Source organism: Hypanus sabinus, chromosome 6 (genome assembly GCF_030144855.1).
Source record: "Hypanus sabinus isolate sHypSab1 chromosome 6, sHypSab1.hap1, whole genome shotgun sequence".
NCBI lineage: Eukaryota > Metazoa > Chordata > Chondrichthyes > Myliobatiformes > Dasyatidae > Hypanus > Hypanus sabinus.
In genome coordinates, this window is record NC_082711.1 from 131,881,306 (window position 1) to 131,897,540 (window position 16,235).

Here is a 16,235-nt window from a genome sequence, read left to right on the forward strand (position 1 = left end):
TATGATAAAGTAGACTGTAGTCAGCGTGGTTTCCTCAATGGAAAATATTGCCGGACAAATCTGTTGGAATTCTTTGAAGAAGTAACAAGCAGGATAGACAAAGAAGAATTGGTTGATGTTGTGTACTTGGATTTTCGGAAGGCCTTTGACTGGGTGCCACAGATGAGGCTGCTTAGCAAATTAAGAGCCCATGGTATTTCAGGAAAGATACTACTAGTATGGATAGAACATTGGCTGACTGGCAGGAGGCAAAGAGTGGGAATAAATGGAGCCCTTTCTGGTTGGCTGCCCTTGACAGTAATGCTTTATGGGAGTCTATGTTGACACTGATTCTTTTTATGTTATATGTCAATGTATTGGATGATGGAATTGATTGCATTTCTGGTGAAGTTTGTAGATGATATGAAGATAGGTGGAGGGGCAGGTAGATTTGAGGAAGTAGAGAGGCTGCAGAAGGACTTAAACAGATTAGGAGAATGGGCAAAGAAGTGGCAGCTGGAAAACAGTGTCGGAAAATGTGTGGTCATACACTGGTATGAGAAGTAAAAGGGTAGACTATTTTCTAAATGGAGAGGAAATTCAAAAGTCTGAGGTGCAAAGGGACTTGGGGGTCTTTCAGGATTCCCTAAAGGTTAATTTGCAGGTTGTGTCTGTGGTGAGGAAGGCAAATGTGATGTTAGCATTCATTTCAAGAGGACTAGAATATAAAAGCAAGGATGTAATGTTAAGGTTTTATAAAGCACTGGTGAGGCCTCATGGAGTATTGTGAGCAGTTTTGGGCCCCTTATCTAAGAAAATATGTGCTGGCACTGGAGAGGGTTTACAGGAGGTTCCCGAAAATAATTCTAGGATTGAATGGCTTTGGACCTGTATTCACTGGAATTCAGAAAATGAGGGGTGACCTCATTGAAATCTACTGAATGGTGAAAGGCCTTGAAAGAGTAGATGTGGAGAGGATACTTGCTAAGGTGGGAGAGTGTAGGACCAGGAAACTGGAGCAAAATCTTGTAAAAGAAGGCTTAAAAACAAGAGGCTATGCTACTAAAAAGATGGTGCTGCTTTGTGTTTAGCTATGTTATACCCCTAGATAAGGAAACATTCCATTCAAATTTATAGATAAGAGTTAACCAATTAAAAAGTCATTATTTAAATAATGCAGAACACAGAAGCTTCTAGAACTTCCCAGAGTTATACTTGTATAACCGCTAGAGGTATATTAATATTACTTATACATACTATAGCTACTAGGAAGCAAAGTATGCAGTTACTTGTATATAATTAATTATTTAAAATACAATGAGATAATTAATTGTTAAGTTGCAAACAAAATAGCAATTAAAGATTCTAATCTAAAAATTAAACAGTCAGACCATAATCTGTGCACCTATCCTATCCGTCATTATTGGAAAACTAATAGATTATGGTCATCAGAGCACTTCCATTACTTACACTACGTTGTACTCAGGATTACACCCTCCTGAATAATATTCTCTATATATTGACTTATGAAACTCTCTGGACACATTTCATAAATTCCTCCACATCTAGATCCTTAACACTCTGGTTGGCCCAGTCCATACCCGGGGAATGGAAATCTCCCACTGATACAATCCCATTAATCTTACAGCTATGAGTAAATTCTCTGTACACCTGCTCCTCAATTTCTCACTGACTGTTGGGGGGGGGGGAAGTGGCATATAATACAGTCCAGTAGAGTGACCCTCCACTCCTTATTTCTAATTTGTACCAATATGGTCTCACTGGATGATCCCACAAGAATGTCAAGTCTATGTACTGCTCTTATGTCCTCCCATATCATCTTGCTTGGCTCTCTTATCTATAGCATCTGTATCTTGGAATATTGAGCTGGTGGTCCTGCTCTTCTCAGCTTTGTTACTGTTATGGATGTAACATCCCAGTCCACAAAACCAGGTTCATCTGCCTTACCTGTTAAACTTCATGCATTTAAATAAATGCAGTTTAACTGGGGTTTCCTTTTCGTATTTACTCTGCCCCTGTCTATCCTGATTACTAAACTTGCTATCGCTGCCTGCATCTCAGGAGAAGTCCCAAAGGTCCACAAACCTGAATCCCTGCTCCCTGCACCAACTCCTAACCCATAAATTCATCAGGCCTGTCCTTCTATTTCTGACCTGTGTCGTTGCAAGTAATCTGGAGGCCATCACCTTTGACGTCACGCTTCTTAACTTCTTTCATAACTCCCTATACTCATTCTGCAAGACATTGTCCTTTGTTTTGCCTCAGCCATTTGTACCACTGTGTTCAATGACCTCTGGCTGTTTGTCCTCCTGCTCAAGAATTTTCTACATCCGTGACCCTGGCATCTAGAAGGCAAAACATTGTCTTCAGTCACCACAGAATCTCCTGCCAGTTCCCCCCTCCCCCACTATGAGTTTGACTGTACTCTTTCCCCCCCGAACCTCATAACCGGTCACAGTGCCAGAGACCTGTCTACTGCTGCTAGCAGCTGAAGGAATGGTTCCCCACAACAGTAGCCAAAGTATCCAAAGAGGTATACTTGTTTGTGAGTGGGATAGCCATGGGGAACCCTGCATTGTCTGACTACTCCTCTTACTTTTCCTGGTGGTCACCATCTATCTGAAGCCTGCACCTTGGGTGTGACCACATGTAAAAGTCTCATCTATGGTGTTATCTCCTTGGGTGTGACCACATGTAAAAGTCTCATCCATGGTGTTATCACCTTGGGTGTGACCACATGTAAAAGTCTCATCTATGGTGTTATCACCTTGGGTGTGACCACATGTAAAAGTCTCATCTATGGTGTTATCTCCTTGGGTGTGACCACATGTAAAAGTCTCATCTATGGTGTTATCACCTTGGGTGTGACCACATGTAAAAGTCTCATCTATGGTGTTATCAGATTCCCAGACAATCCTGAATAAACCCAGCTCCAGCTCCAGTTCCTTTACCTGGTCTGTCAGGAGCTGCAGTTGGGTAAACAGCCCATATCTTGCAGGAGGAGCATTCCTCTTTTCTAAATCCCATCCTGCCTAACTGTTAAGTATCAACAACAAAATAAAATCCTACTTGTTCTTGCCTGTGCCTCCTCATCAAAGCTTTTTATAGAACCCCTCTCACTCTGAACACCTGTGCCACTTACTTATTCAGCCTCTTCATGCTGAAGCCTTAGTTGTCCTGCCTTTCACAGTTCCACTCTGACAATTGCTATTCCAAAATGGTCATTCTGCTTGATTCTACTTTTTTATTGTCTACTGTTAATTAGCTACTTACCCACCAGCTATTAACTAACATTTTTCAAACTTGATTCTTTTAGATTTCTGCAAAGTGGATACTGGCAAGTAAGCCCTGAGGCCTTCCTCTTCAACTCTCTTGCTCTCACTGCCAAGTCTCAAGTCCTGTAAGGTTAAAACTCACATTTCCCACCCATTTCTGATTTGTACAGTTTACTGTTTGGAGCCATCGTCTGCTCATCGGGAATCTTCGCAATTTTAATTGGTGCAATGCTGTCGAAAACCTTAAGATCAAAGAACGCTCAAGCAGATCCCATTATTTGTGCAGTTGGCATGTTGCTCAGTGCCCCTTTCTTCTACTTCGGGATTATGTTTGCTGATAAGAGCATGGTGGCAACTTTTGTAAGTATTGACTATCAAATCTTGTGCTGGCACTGATGTTATTACGTATTACAGAGTGTTTGATTGCCAGCAGTAATCTGACTCGGAATTGATACACAATGATGTCCAGAGAGATTTTAAATGAACTTCATATTAAAACCATGCTGCAGGAATTGTAATGTTAACAATAATGTACTTGTGACCACAGACAAAACTCTCAGACTACAGGTTCAATTATTCTAGATTAAGTGTCATAGAGCATACAGCATGGGAATGGCCCCTTGGCCCATCTTGTTCATGCTGGCTAGTCCTATCTGCTTATATATGACTTTGTAGTCCTTTAACCCTCTCCTATCCATGGACTTCTCTGGATAGCTTTTAAATGTTGCTAATGTGCCCACCTCAGCTCAGGTAGCTCATTCCAAATATGCACCACCCTCTGCATGAAGAAGCTGCCCCTGATGTCCCTTTTAAATCTCTTGTCCATGATCTTAAACCAATGCCCTCTTGTTTTTAAGCCCTCTCACCCTGGGGGAAAAAATGTTTTCACATCTTTCCACCTTCATGATTTTATAACCTCTATTAGGTCACCCTCCAATCTCCTACATTCCAGAGGATGAAGTCCTCGATTGCGCAAGCACTCCTTGTAACTCAGGCCACCCAGACAAATCAACGTTCTGGTAAATCTTTTCTGTAGTCTTTCTAGTTTAATAATATCCTTCCTCTAACAGAGTGATCAAAACTGTACCCAGTATTCCAAATGCAGCGCCACTGGTGTCTTATTTAACTCCAACATAACTTATCAACTTCTGCCAAGGGGTCTTGGCCTGAAACGTTGACTGTACTTTTTTCCATTAATATTGCCTGGCCTGCTGAGTTCTTCCTGCATTATGTGTGTGTTGCTCATATTTCCAGCATCTGCAGATTTTCTCTTGATGGTCAACTTCTGTACACAGTGCCCTAACTAATGAAGGCCAGCATGGGGCAAACACTTTCTTCCTTCTTCGCCACCCAATCTAACTGTGATGCTGCTTTCGGTGGACTATGCACATCCGGATCTATAACACTCCCCAGGGTCTTACCATTCACTGTATAAGTTCTACCCTGATATCAGCAGCCAACATGCAATGCTCTCAGTTTATCTGGATTAAAGGCCATTTGCCAACCCTCAGCCCAGATGTCCAGTTGATCAGTACCCTCTGTAATTTTTCATAACCTTTCACACTACCTACAACGCAACCTCTGAAAGCAGCATCACAGGTAGTCGGGGTGGTGAAGAAGGTGTTTGCCCCATGCTGGCCTTCATTACTTGGGGCACTGAGTACAGAAGTTGACAAGCAAGAGAAAATCTGCAGATGCTGGAAATCCAAGTAACACACACAAAATGCTAGAGGAACTCGGCAAGCCAGGCAGCATTGATGGAAAAGAGTACAGTCAACGTTTCAGGCTGAGACCCTTCATCAGGACAGGTAATAATGAATGCGTTTAGCATGCTGGCCTTCATCAATTTGGGCATCAAGTTAAGGATTATGGATACTACCTTGTAGTTATGTAAGTCATTGGAGAGGCAGCACTTGGAGCACTGTGTATGTATTTGTCATCCTGTTTTAGGAAATACATCATAAAACTGGAGAGTGCAGAAAATATTTACGACGATGATGTCTGGACGAGAGGGGCTGATTTATAGGGGAAGGTTGGGACACTGGATCTTTATTCCATGTAGTATAGGAGAATAAGAAATAGGAGCAGGAGTAGGCCATCTGGCCTGTCGAACCTGCTCTGCCATTCAATAGGGTCTGCCGTGGACTCATCTCCACCTACCTGCCTTTTCCCCACAATCCTTAATTTCCCTACTATGCAAAGAACATAACATCTTTACCATCTGCCGGACAATGCTGAGGATGTTCTACGAGTCTGTGGTGGCCAGTGCTATCATGTTTGCTGTTGTGTGCTGGGGCAGCAGGCTGAGGGTAGCAGACACCAACAGAATCAACAAACTCATTCGTAAGGCCAGTGATGTTGTGGGGGTGGAACTAGACTCTCTGACGGTGGTGTCTGAAAAGGGGATGCTGTCCAAGTTGCATGCCATCTTGGACAATGTCTCCCATCCACTCCATAATGTACTGGTTAGGCACAGGAGTACGTTCAGCCAGAGACTCATTCTACCGAGATGTAACACTGAGCGTCATAGGAAGTCATTCCTGCCTGTGGCCATCAAACTTTACAACTCCTCCCTCGGAGTGTCAGACACCCTGAGCCAATAGGCTGGTCCTGGACTTAGTTCCACTTGGCATGATTTACTTATTATTATTTAATTATTTATGGTTTTGTATTGCTATATTTCTACACTATTCTCGGTTGGTGCAGCTGTAACAAAACCCAATTTCCCTCGGGATCAATAAAGTAGGTCTGTCTGTCTGAATGAGAGGTGACGTCATCGGGGTTTCTAAACTCATGGGGGATGTGGGTCATAGTCCTCCCCAAGCTTGGGGAGTCTAAAGCTAAAGGGCACAGATACAAGATAAGAGGGGAGAGATTTCAAAGAGACCTGAGAGGAAAATTCTTTACACAGAGAGGGCAGAGGACCTGGAATTTGCATTTGGATGTACTTGGAGGGGAGAGGCTTGAAGAGTTGTGGGCTGTATGGGTCAACTGGGAATAGCAGGGTGGATGCTGTGGCTGGCAAGAATCTTTTGAGCACAAGGGCCTGTTTCCAAGCTGTACTTCTACATTCTATGACTCTATGACTATAATTTTTGGGGAGAGCTGATTTGGCAGCAGTAGTAACAGCCTTAGCACCAAGATTAGGTAAAGTCCAGCTTTCAGGTTAGATGCAGTTACCTACTGCACGGCACTTTCTCTGTAGCTGCTACACTTTATTCTGCATTGTTATTGTTTCACCTTGTTCTGCCTCAATGCACTGTCTAATAATCTGATCTGTAGTACACAAGACAAGATTTTCACTGTATCTTGGTACATGTGACAATAATAAACCAATTCTAATTCCAATTCCACTGATCCAGTGAGCAAAGGAGGACGCTGGGCTCTGCAGAAGACTGAGGGGTGACCTCACTGAAATATCGAATGGTAAAAAGCCTTGATAGACTGGATGTGGAGAGGATGTTTCTATGGTGGGGAAGCCTAAGACCTGAGGACACAGCCTCAAAATACAGGGCCCTCCTTTTAGAACTGAGCCGAGGAGGAATTTCTTTAGCCAGAGAGTGGTAAATCTATGGAGTTCGTTGCCACAGGTGGCTCTGGAGGCCAAGTCACTGGGTATGGTCTATATATAATGCAGAGGTTGATAGATTCTTGATTATTCAGGGTATGAAGGGATACATGGAGAAGGAAGGAGATTGGGGCTGAGATATTGGGGTTCCCCATGATGAAATGGTGGAACAGACTCAATGGGCCAAATAGCCTAATTCTGCTCCTATATCTGCTCCTATCGTCTTATGTTCACGCCAGCCTAAACTGTCCTGATGTTAATTACAATTTCCAGCTTGATACGTACGTTCCAGGTGGTTATTGGGGGAATATTTTACATGTGGCGAGAGTCTCTTTCTCCATTCTCCTTATGGGCAGTGAATTCCATTCTGCAATGACTTGCTGAGTTCTTTAACTCCACTCTGATCTTCTATCATTAATGTAAGTCTATGCATCCCAGTAATAGTTTTCTCTGCTAAGATAAATAGATCCTCTCTGTTCCCCTGTTTAGCACTCGTATAATTTTATATGCCTTAATTAAACTTTTTTTCAGTTTCCTTTGTTCCAAAGAGAAAAGCCTTTATTAGTCACTCCTTAAGTAAACTGTATTCACTTTGATGCCAAGCGTTGTTGGAGCTGTACTCTTTGATGCAAGTGAAGTGTGTTCCATCACACGCTCGCTTGTGAGTTAGGTTTAAAGAATCTGTTATGCAGCATAAGAAACAAGGCCTTCGGCCCGTCGTGTTCTTGCTGACCCTTGGGCACTGTGCACATCTATACTAGTGCCCTTTACCAGTACTTACACCATCACCTTCTACTGTCAAGAGTTTATATATTTAAATATTGTGTGAATTCCTGCTGCCATTGCTCTTCAAGCCAAGTCTTCCATTCAGAGTCTCTGAGTGAAAGATCCCCTCTGGGAGACTTACACCTTACGTAACCTATGCCTTCTTGTATTGTATGGGAAAGGTTTCTACCCTGCCTAGGCCCTTCAGATCTGGCACACTTACCCATCACTTACCTTTGTACAGGAAGGAGATATCCCGGTGAATGACTAGGTAATTAATAATGCTAGCTGAGCGAAAAATATTAGACTGGGCACTGCAAAAAAAAGTCCCCTGTTTTTCGTCAAATCCAACTCCCTTTTCAAGCTTCCCCACAGACACTCCTATTGTGTGTGATTTACAGCCCACTGCAATCAAAGACTGAATAATGGGAAGGAATTACTATAATTAGTGCTGCAATGTTCTGTGAAGTTAACCACTATACAGGAGAAATCAATATTGTATGTATCGTGTATTATTCTTATCTGTACAATAGCAAAATAATCCACAGCCTACAATGCAATGTTATATCTAATGATCAATAAGGCATGATAACATTATCCTTCCATATACAACACAAAAAATACAGCACTCCATCATACACACTCACCTTTGGTAAGTTCCCTTCTATAACATTCAATAAGGCAGTGTTCCATTCTAATATATGGCTCCATACTCAGTCCTGTACAGAACAGGGTCAGTATTCAGCCCTGTATAGGATGGGCTCAGTATTCATTCCTATATAGAACAGGCTCAGTATGCAGTCTTGTATAGGACGGGCTCAGTATTCAGTCCTGTATAGGATGGGATCAGTATTCAGTTCTGTATAGGATGGGCTCAGTATTCAGTCCTGTATAGAACAGGCTCAGTATTCAGTCCCTTATGGAACAGGCTCAGTATTCAGTCTTGTATAGGACGGGCTCAGTATTCAGTCCTGCATAGAGCGGGCTCAGTATTCAGTCCTGTATAGAACAGGCTCAGTATTCAGTCCTATATAGAACAGGCTCAGTATTCAGTCCTATATAGAACAGGCTCAGTATTCAGTCCTGTATAGGACAGGCTCAGTATTCAGTCCCTTATGGAACAGGCTCAGTATTCAGTCCCTTATGGAACAGGCTCAGTATTCAGTCTTGTATAGGACGGGCTCAGGATTCAGTCCTGTATAGAGCGGGCTCAGTATTCAGTCCTGTATAGAACAGGCTCACTATTCATTCCCTTACAGAACAGGCTCAGTATTCAGTATTGTATAGGACTGGCTCAGTATTCAGTCCTGTATAGAATCGGCTCAGTATTCAGTTCCTTACAAAACAGGCTCAGGATGCAGTCCTGTATAGAACAGGGCAGTATTCAGTCAATTATACAACAGGCTCAGTATTCACTCCTGTATAGGACTGGCTCAGTATTCAGTCCTGTATAGAGCGGGCTCAGTATTCAGTCCTGTATAGAATAGGCTCAGTGTTCAGTCCCTTATAGAACAGGCTCAGTATTCAGACTTGAATAGGGCGGGCTCAGTACTCTCTCCTGTGCAGAACAAGCTCAATATTCAGTCCTATATAGAACAGGCTCAGTATTCAGTCCTGTATAGAACGGGCTCAGAATTCAGTTCCTTACAAAACAGTCTCTGTATTCAGTCTTGTATAGGACGGACTCAGTATTCAGGCTTGTATACAACAGGCTCAGTATTCAGTCCTGTATAGGACAGGCTCAGTATTCAGTCCTGTGTAGGACAGGCTCAGTATACAGTCTTGTATAGGACGGACTCAGTATTCAGTCCTGTATAGAACAGGCTCAGTATTCAGTGCCTTATAGAACAGGCTCAGTATTCAGTGCCTTATAGAACAGGCTCAGTATTCAGTCTGGTATAGAACAGGCTCAGTATTCAGTCTTGTATAGGACTGGCTCAGTTTTCAGTCCTGTATAGGACGGTCTCAGTATTCAGTCCTATATAGAACAGGCTCAGTATTCAGTCCCTTATGGAACAGGCTCAGTACTCAGTCCCTTATAGAACAGGCTCTGTATTCAGTCCCTTATAGAACAGGCTCAATATTCAGTCTTGTATAGGACTGGCTCAGTATTCAGTCCTGTATAGAACGGGATCAGTATTCAGTTCCTTACAAAACAGGCTCCGTATTCAGTCCTGTATAGAACAGGGCAGTATTCAGTCGCTTATAGAACAGGCTCAGTATTCAGTCCTGTATAGGACTGGCTCAGTATTCAGTCCTGTATAGGACTGGCTCAGTATTCAGTCCTGTATAGAACGGGCTCAGTATTCAGTTCCTTACAAAACGGCTCCGTATTCAGTCCTGTATAAAACAGGGCAGTATTCAGTCGCTTATAGAACAGGCTCAGTGTTCAGTCCCTTATAGAACAGGCTCAGTATTCAGTCTTGTAGAGGGCAGGCTCAGTACTGTCTCCTGTATAGAGCAAGCTCAATATTCAGTCCTGTATAGAACAGGCTCAGAATTCAGTCCTGTATAGAACGGGCTCAGTATTCAGTTCCTTACAAAACAGGCTCTGTATTCAGTCCTGTATAGAACAGGGTGGTATTCAGTCGATTATAGAACAGGCTCAGTATTCAGTCTTGTATAGAACAGGTTCAATATTCAGTCCCTTATAGAACAGGCTCCGTATTCAGTCCTGTATGGAACAGGGCAGTATTCAGTCACTCATAGAACAGGCTCAGTATTCAGTCCTGTATAGGACTGGCTCAGTATTCAGTCCTGTATAGAACAGGGCAGTATTCAGTCGCTTATAGAACAGGCTCAGTATTCAGTCCTGTATAGGACTGGCTCAGTATTCAGTCCCTTATGGAACAGGCTCAGTATTCAGTCCTATATAGAACAGGCTCAGTATTCAGTCCTGTATAGAACAGGCTCAGTATTCAGTCCCTTATAGAACAGGCTCAGTATTCAGTCCTGTATAGAACAGGCTAAGTATTCAGTCCCTTCTGGAACCGGCTCAGTATTCAGTCCCTTATAGAACAGGCTCAGTATTCAGTACTGTATAGGACAGGCTCAGTATTCCGTCCTGTATAGGACTGGCTCAGTATTCAGTCCTGTATAGAACAGGCTCAATATTCAGTCCCTTATGGAACAGGCTCAGTATTCAGTCCCTTTTGGAACAGGCTCCGTATTCAGTCCTGTATAGAACAGGGCAGTATTCAGTCGCTTATAGAACAGGCTCAGTATTCAGTCCTGTATAGGACTGGCTCAGTATTCAGTCCTGTATAGGGCGGACTCAGTACTCTCTCCTGTATAGAACAAGCTCAATATTCAGTCCTGTATAGAACAAGCTCAATATTCAGTCCCTTATGAAACAGGCTCAGTATTCAGTCCTGTATAGAACAGGCTAAGTATTCAGTCCCTTCTGGAACCGGCTCAGTATTCAGTCCCTTATAGAACAGGCTCAGTATTCAGTCCTGTACAGGACAGGCTCAGTATTCAGTCCTGTATAGGACTGGCTCAGTATTCAGTCCTGTATAGAACAGGCTCAGTATTCAGTCCTGTATAGGACGGGCTCAGTACTGAGTCCTGTATAGAACAGGCTCAGTATTCATTCGCTTATAGAACAAGTAGAGTATTCAGTCCTGTATTGGACTGGCTAAGTATTCAGTCCTGTATAGAACAGGCTCAATATTCAGTCCCTTATGGAACAGGCTCAGTATTCAGTCCTGTATAGAACAGGCTCAGTATTCAGTCCCTTATGGAACAGGCTCAGTATTCAGTCCTATATAGAACAGGCTCTGTATTCAGTCCCTTATGGAACAGTCTCTGTATTCAGTCCTGTAAAGAACAGGCTCAGTATTCAGTCCTGTATAGGACGGGCTCAGTATTGAGTCCTGTATAGAACAGGCTCAGTATTCATTCGCTTATAGAACAGGTAGAGTATTCAGTCCTGTATTGGACTGGCTAAGTATTCAGTCCTGTATAGAACAGGCTCAATATTCAGTCCCTTATGGAACAGGCTCAGTATTCAGTCCTGTATAGAACAGGCTCAGTATTCAGTCCCTTATGGAACAGGCTCAGTATTCAGTCCTATATAGAACAGGCTCTGTATTCAGTCCCTTATGGAACAGTCTCTGTATTCAGTCCTGTAAAGAACAGGCTCAGTATTCAGTCCTGTATAGGACGGGCTCAGTATTGAGTCCTGTATAGAACAGGCTCAGTATTCAGTCCTGTATAGAACGGGCTCAGAATTCAGTTCCTTACAAAACAGTCTCTGTATTCAGTCTTGTATAGGACGGACTCAGTATTCAGGCTTGTATACAACAGGCTCAGTATTCAGTCCTGTATAGGACAGGCTCAGTATTCAGTCCTGTGTAGGACAGGCTCAGTATACAGTCTTGTATAGGACGGACTCAGTATTCAGTCCTGTATAGAACAGGCTCAGTATTCAGTGCCTTATAGAACAGGCTCAGTATTCAGTGCCTTATAGAACAGGCTCAGTATTCAGTCTGGTATAGAACAGGCTCAGTATTCAGTCTTGTATAGGACTGGCTCAGTTTTCAGTCCTGTATAGGACGGTCTCAGTATTCAGTCCTATATAGAACAGGCTCAGTATTCAGTCCCTTATGGAACAGGCTCAGTACTCAGTCCCTTATAGAACAGGCTCTGTATTCAGTCCCTTATAGAACAGGCTCAATATTCAGTCTTGTATAGGACTGGCTCAGTATTCAGTCCTGTATAGAACGGGATCAGTATTCAGTTCCTTACAAAACAGGCTCCGTATTCAGTCCTGTATAGAACAGGGCAGTATTCAGTCGCTTATAGAACAGGCTCAGTATTCAGTCCTGTATAGGACTGGCTCAGTATTCAGTCCTGTATAGAACGGGCTCAGTATTCAGTTCCTTACAAAACGGCTCCGTATTCAGTCCTGTATAAAACAGGGCAGTATTCAGTCGCTTATAGAACAGGCTCAGTGTTCAGTCCCTTATAGAACAGGCTCAGTATTCAGTCTTGTATAGGGCAGGCTCAGTACTGTCTCCTGTATAGAGCAAGCTCAATATTCAGTCCTGTATAGAACAGGCTCAGAATTCAGTCCTGTATAGAACGGGCTCAGTATTCAGTTCCTTACAAAACAGGCTCTGTATTCAGTCCTGTATAGAACAGGGTGGTATTCAGTCGATTATAGAACAGGCTCAGTATTCAGTCTTGTATAGAACAGGTTCAATATTCAGTCCCTTATAGAACAGGCTCCGTATTCAGTCCTGTATGGAACAGGGCAGTATTCAGTCACTCATAGAACAGGCTCAGTATTCAGTCCTGTATAGGACTGGCTCAGTATTCAGTCCTGTATAGAACAGGGCAGTATTCAGTCGCTTATAGAACAGGCTCAGTATTCAGTCCTGTATAGGACTGGCTCAGTATTCAGTCCCTTATGGAACAGGCTCAGTATTCAGTCCTATATAGAACAGGCTCAGTATTCAGTCCTGTATAGAACAGGCTCAGTATTCAGTCCCTTATAGAACAGGCTCAGTATTCAGTCCTGTATAGAACAGGCTAAGTATTCAGTCCCTTCTGGAACCGGCTCAGTATTCAGTCCCTTATAGAACAGGCTCAGTATTCAGTACTGTATAGGACAGGCTCAGTATTCCGTCCTGTATAGGACTGGCTCAGTATTCAGTCCTGTATAGAACAGGCTCAATATTCAGTCCCTTATGGAACAGGCTCAGTATTCAGTCCCTTTTGGAACAGGCTCCGTATTCAGTCCTGTATAGAACAGGGCAGTATTCAGTCGCTTATAGAACAGGCTCAGTATTCAGTCCTGTATAGGACTGGCTCAGTATTCAGTCCTGTATAGGGCGGACTCAGTACTCTCTCCTGTATAGAACAAGCTCAATATTCAGTCCTGTATAGAACAAGCTCAATATTCAGTCCCTTATGAAACAGGCTCAGTATTCAGTCCTGTATAGAACAGGCTAAGTATTCAGTCCCTTCTGGAACCGGCTCAGTATTCAGTCCCTTATAGAACAGGCTCAGTATTCAGTCCTGTACAGGACAGGCTCAGTATTCAGTCCTGTATAGGACTGGCTCAGTATTCAGTCCTGTATAGAACAGGCTCAGTATTCAGTCCTGTATAGGACTGGCTAAGTATTCAGTCCTGTATAGAACAGGCTCAGTATTCAGTCCCTTATAGAACAGGCTCAGTGTTCAGTCCCTTATAGAACAGGCTCAGTATTCAGTCTTGTATAGGGCAGGCTCAGTACTGTCTCCTGTATAGAGCAAGCTCAATATTCAGTCCTGTATAGAACAGGCTCAGAATTCAGTCCTGTATAGAACGGGCTCAGTATTCAGTTCCTTACAAAACAGGCTCTGTATTCAGTCCTGTATAGAACAGGGTGGTATTCAGTCGATTATAGAACAGGCTCAGTATTCAGTCTTGTATAGAACAGGTTCAATATTCAGTCCCTTATAGAACAGGCTCCGTATTCAGTCCTGTATGGAACAGGGCAGTATTCAGTCACTCATAGAACAGGCTCAGTATTCAGTCCTGTATAGGACTGGCTCAGTATTCAGTCCTGTATAGAACAGGGCAGTATTCAGTCGCTTATAGAACAGGCTCAGTATTCAGTCCTGTATAGGACTGGCTCAGTATTCAGTCCCTTATGGAACAGGCTCAGTATTCAGTCCTATATAGAACAGGCTCAGTATTCAGTCCTGTATAGAACAGGCTCAGTATTCAGTCCCTTATAGAACAGGCTCAGTATTCAGTCCTGTATAGAACAGGCTAAGTATTCAGTCCCTTCTGGAACCGGCTCAGTATTCAGTCCCTTATAGAACAGGCTCAGTATTCAGTACTGTATAGGACAGGCTCAGTATTCCGTCCTGTATAGGACTGGCTCAGTATTCAGTCCTGTATAGAACAGGCTCAATATTCAGTCCCTTATGGAACAGGCTCAGTATTCAGTCCCTTTTGGAACAGGCTCCGTATTCAGTCCTGTATAGAACAGGGCAGTATTCAGTCGCTTATAGAACAGGCTCAGTATTCAGTCCTGTATAGGACTGGCTCAGTATTCAGTCCTGTATAGGGCGGACTCAGTACTCTCTCCTGTATAGAACAAGCTCAATATTCAGTCCTGTATAGAACAAGCTCAATATTCAGTCCCTTATGAAACAGGCTCAGTATTCAGTCCTGTATAGAACAGGCTAAGTATTCAGTCCCTTCTGGAACCGGCTCAGTATTCAGTCCCTTATAGAACAGGCTCAGTATTCAGTCCTGTACAGGACAGGCTCAGTATTCAGTCCTGTATAGGACTGGCTCAGTATTCAGTCCTGTATAGAACAGGCTCAGTATTCAGTCCTGTATAGGACGGGCTCAGTACTGAGTCCTGTATAGAACAGGCTCAGTATTCATTCGCTTATAGAACAGGTAGAGTATTCAGTCCTGTATTGGACTGGCTAAGTATTCAGTCCTGTATAGAACAGGCTCAATATTCAGTCCCTTATGGAACAGGCTCAGTATTCAGTCCTGTATAGAACAGGCTCAGTATTCAGTCCCTTATGGAACAGGCTCAGTATTCAGTCCTATATAGAACAGGCTCTGTATTCAGTCCCTTATGGAACAGTCTCTGTATTCAGTCCTGTAAAGAACAGGCTCAGTATTCAGTCCTGTATAGGACGGGCTCAGTATTGAGTCCTGTATAGAACAGGCTCAGTATTCATTCGCTTATAGAACAGGTAGAGTATTCAGTCCTGTATTGGACTGGCTAAGTATTCAGTCCTGTATAGAACAGGCTCAATATTCAGTCCCTTATGGAACAGGCTCAGTATTCAGTCCTGTATAGAACAGGCTCAGTATTCAGTCCCTTATGGAACAGGCTCAGTATTCAGTCCTATATAGAACAGGCTCTGTATTCAGTCCCTTATGGAACAGTCTCTGTATTCAGTCCTGTAAAGAACAGGCTCAGTATTCAGTCCTGTATAGGACGGGCTCAGTATTGAGTCCTGTATAGAACAGGCTCAGTATTCAGTCCTGTATAGAACGGGCTCAGAATTCAGTTCCTTACAAAACAGTCTCTGTATTCAGTCTTGTATAGGACGGACTCAGTATTCAGGCTTGTATACAACAGGCTCAGTATTCAGTCCTGTATAGGACAGGCTCAGTATACAGTCTTGTATAGGACGGACTCAGTATTCAGTCCTGTATAGAACAGGCTCAGTATTCAGTGCCTTATAGAACAGGCTCAGTATTCAGTGCCTTATAGAACAGGCTCAGTATTCAGTCTGGTATAGAACAGGCTCAGTATTCAGTCTTGTATAGGACTGGCTCAGTTTTCAGTCCTGTATAGGACGGTCTCAGTATTCAGTCCTATATAGAACAGGCTCAGTATTCAGTCCCTTATGGAACAGGCTCAGTACTCAGTCCCTTATAGAACAGGCTCTGTATTCAGTCCCTTATAGAACAGGCTCAGTATTCAGTCCTGTATAGGACTGGCTCAGTATTCAGTCCTGTATAGAACGGGCTCAGTATTCAGTTCCTTACAAAACGGCTCCGTATTCAGTCCTGTATAAAACAGGGCAGTATTCAGTCGCTTATAGAACAGGCTCAGTATTCAGTCTTGTATAGGGCAGGCTCAGTACTGTCTCCTGTA

At 43.2% G+C, this 16,235-nt stretch overlaps 1 protein-coding gene across 5 annotated transcripts in view; it reads left to right on the forward strand.

Annotated features, from left to right (window-relative positions):
- LOC132395842 (protein spinster homolog 1-like) overlaps positions 1 to 16,235 on the forward strand; it is a 209,040-nt gene that overhangs the window by 77,765 nt on the left and 115,040 nt on the right. For all 5 annotated transcript variants that reach the window (XM_059972954.1, XM_059972950.1, XM_059972952.1 and 2 more), the window contains one exon: positions 3,446 to 3,635. In XM_059972954.1, the coding sequence (XP_059828937.1) occupies positions 3,446 to 3,635 (190 nt within the window). The remainder of the gene's footprint in view (positions 1 to 3,445; positions 3,636 to 16,235) is intronic.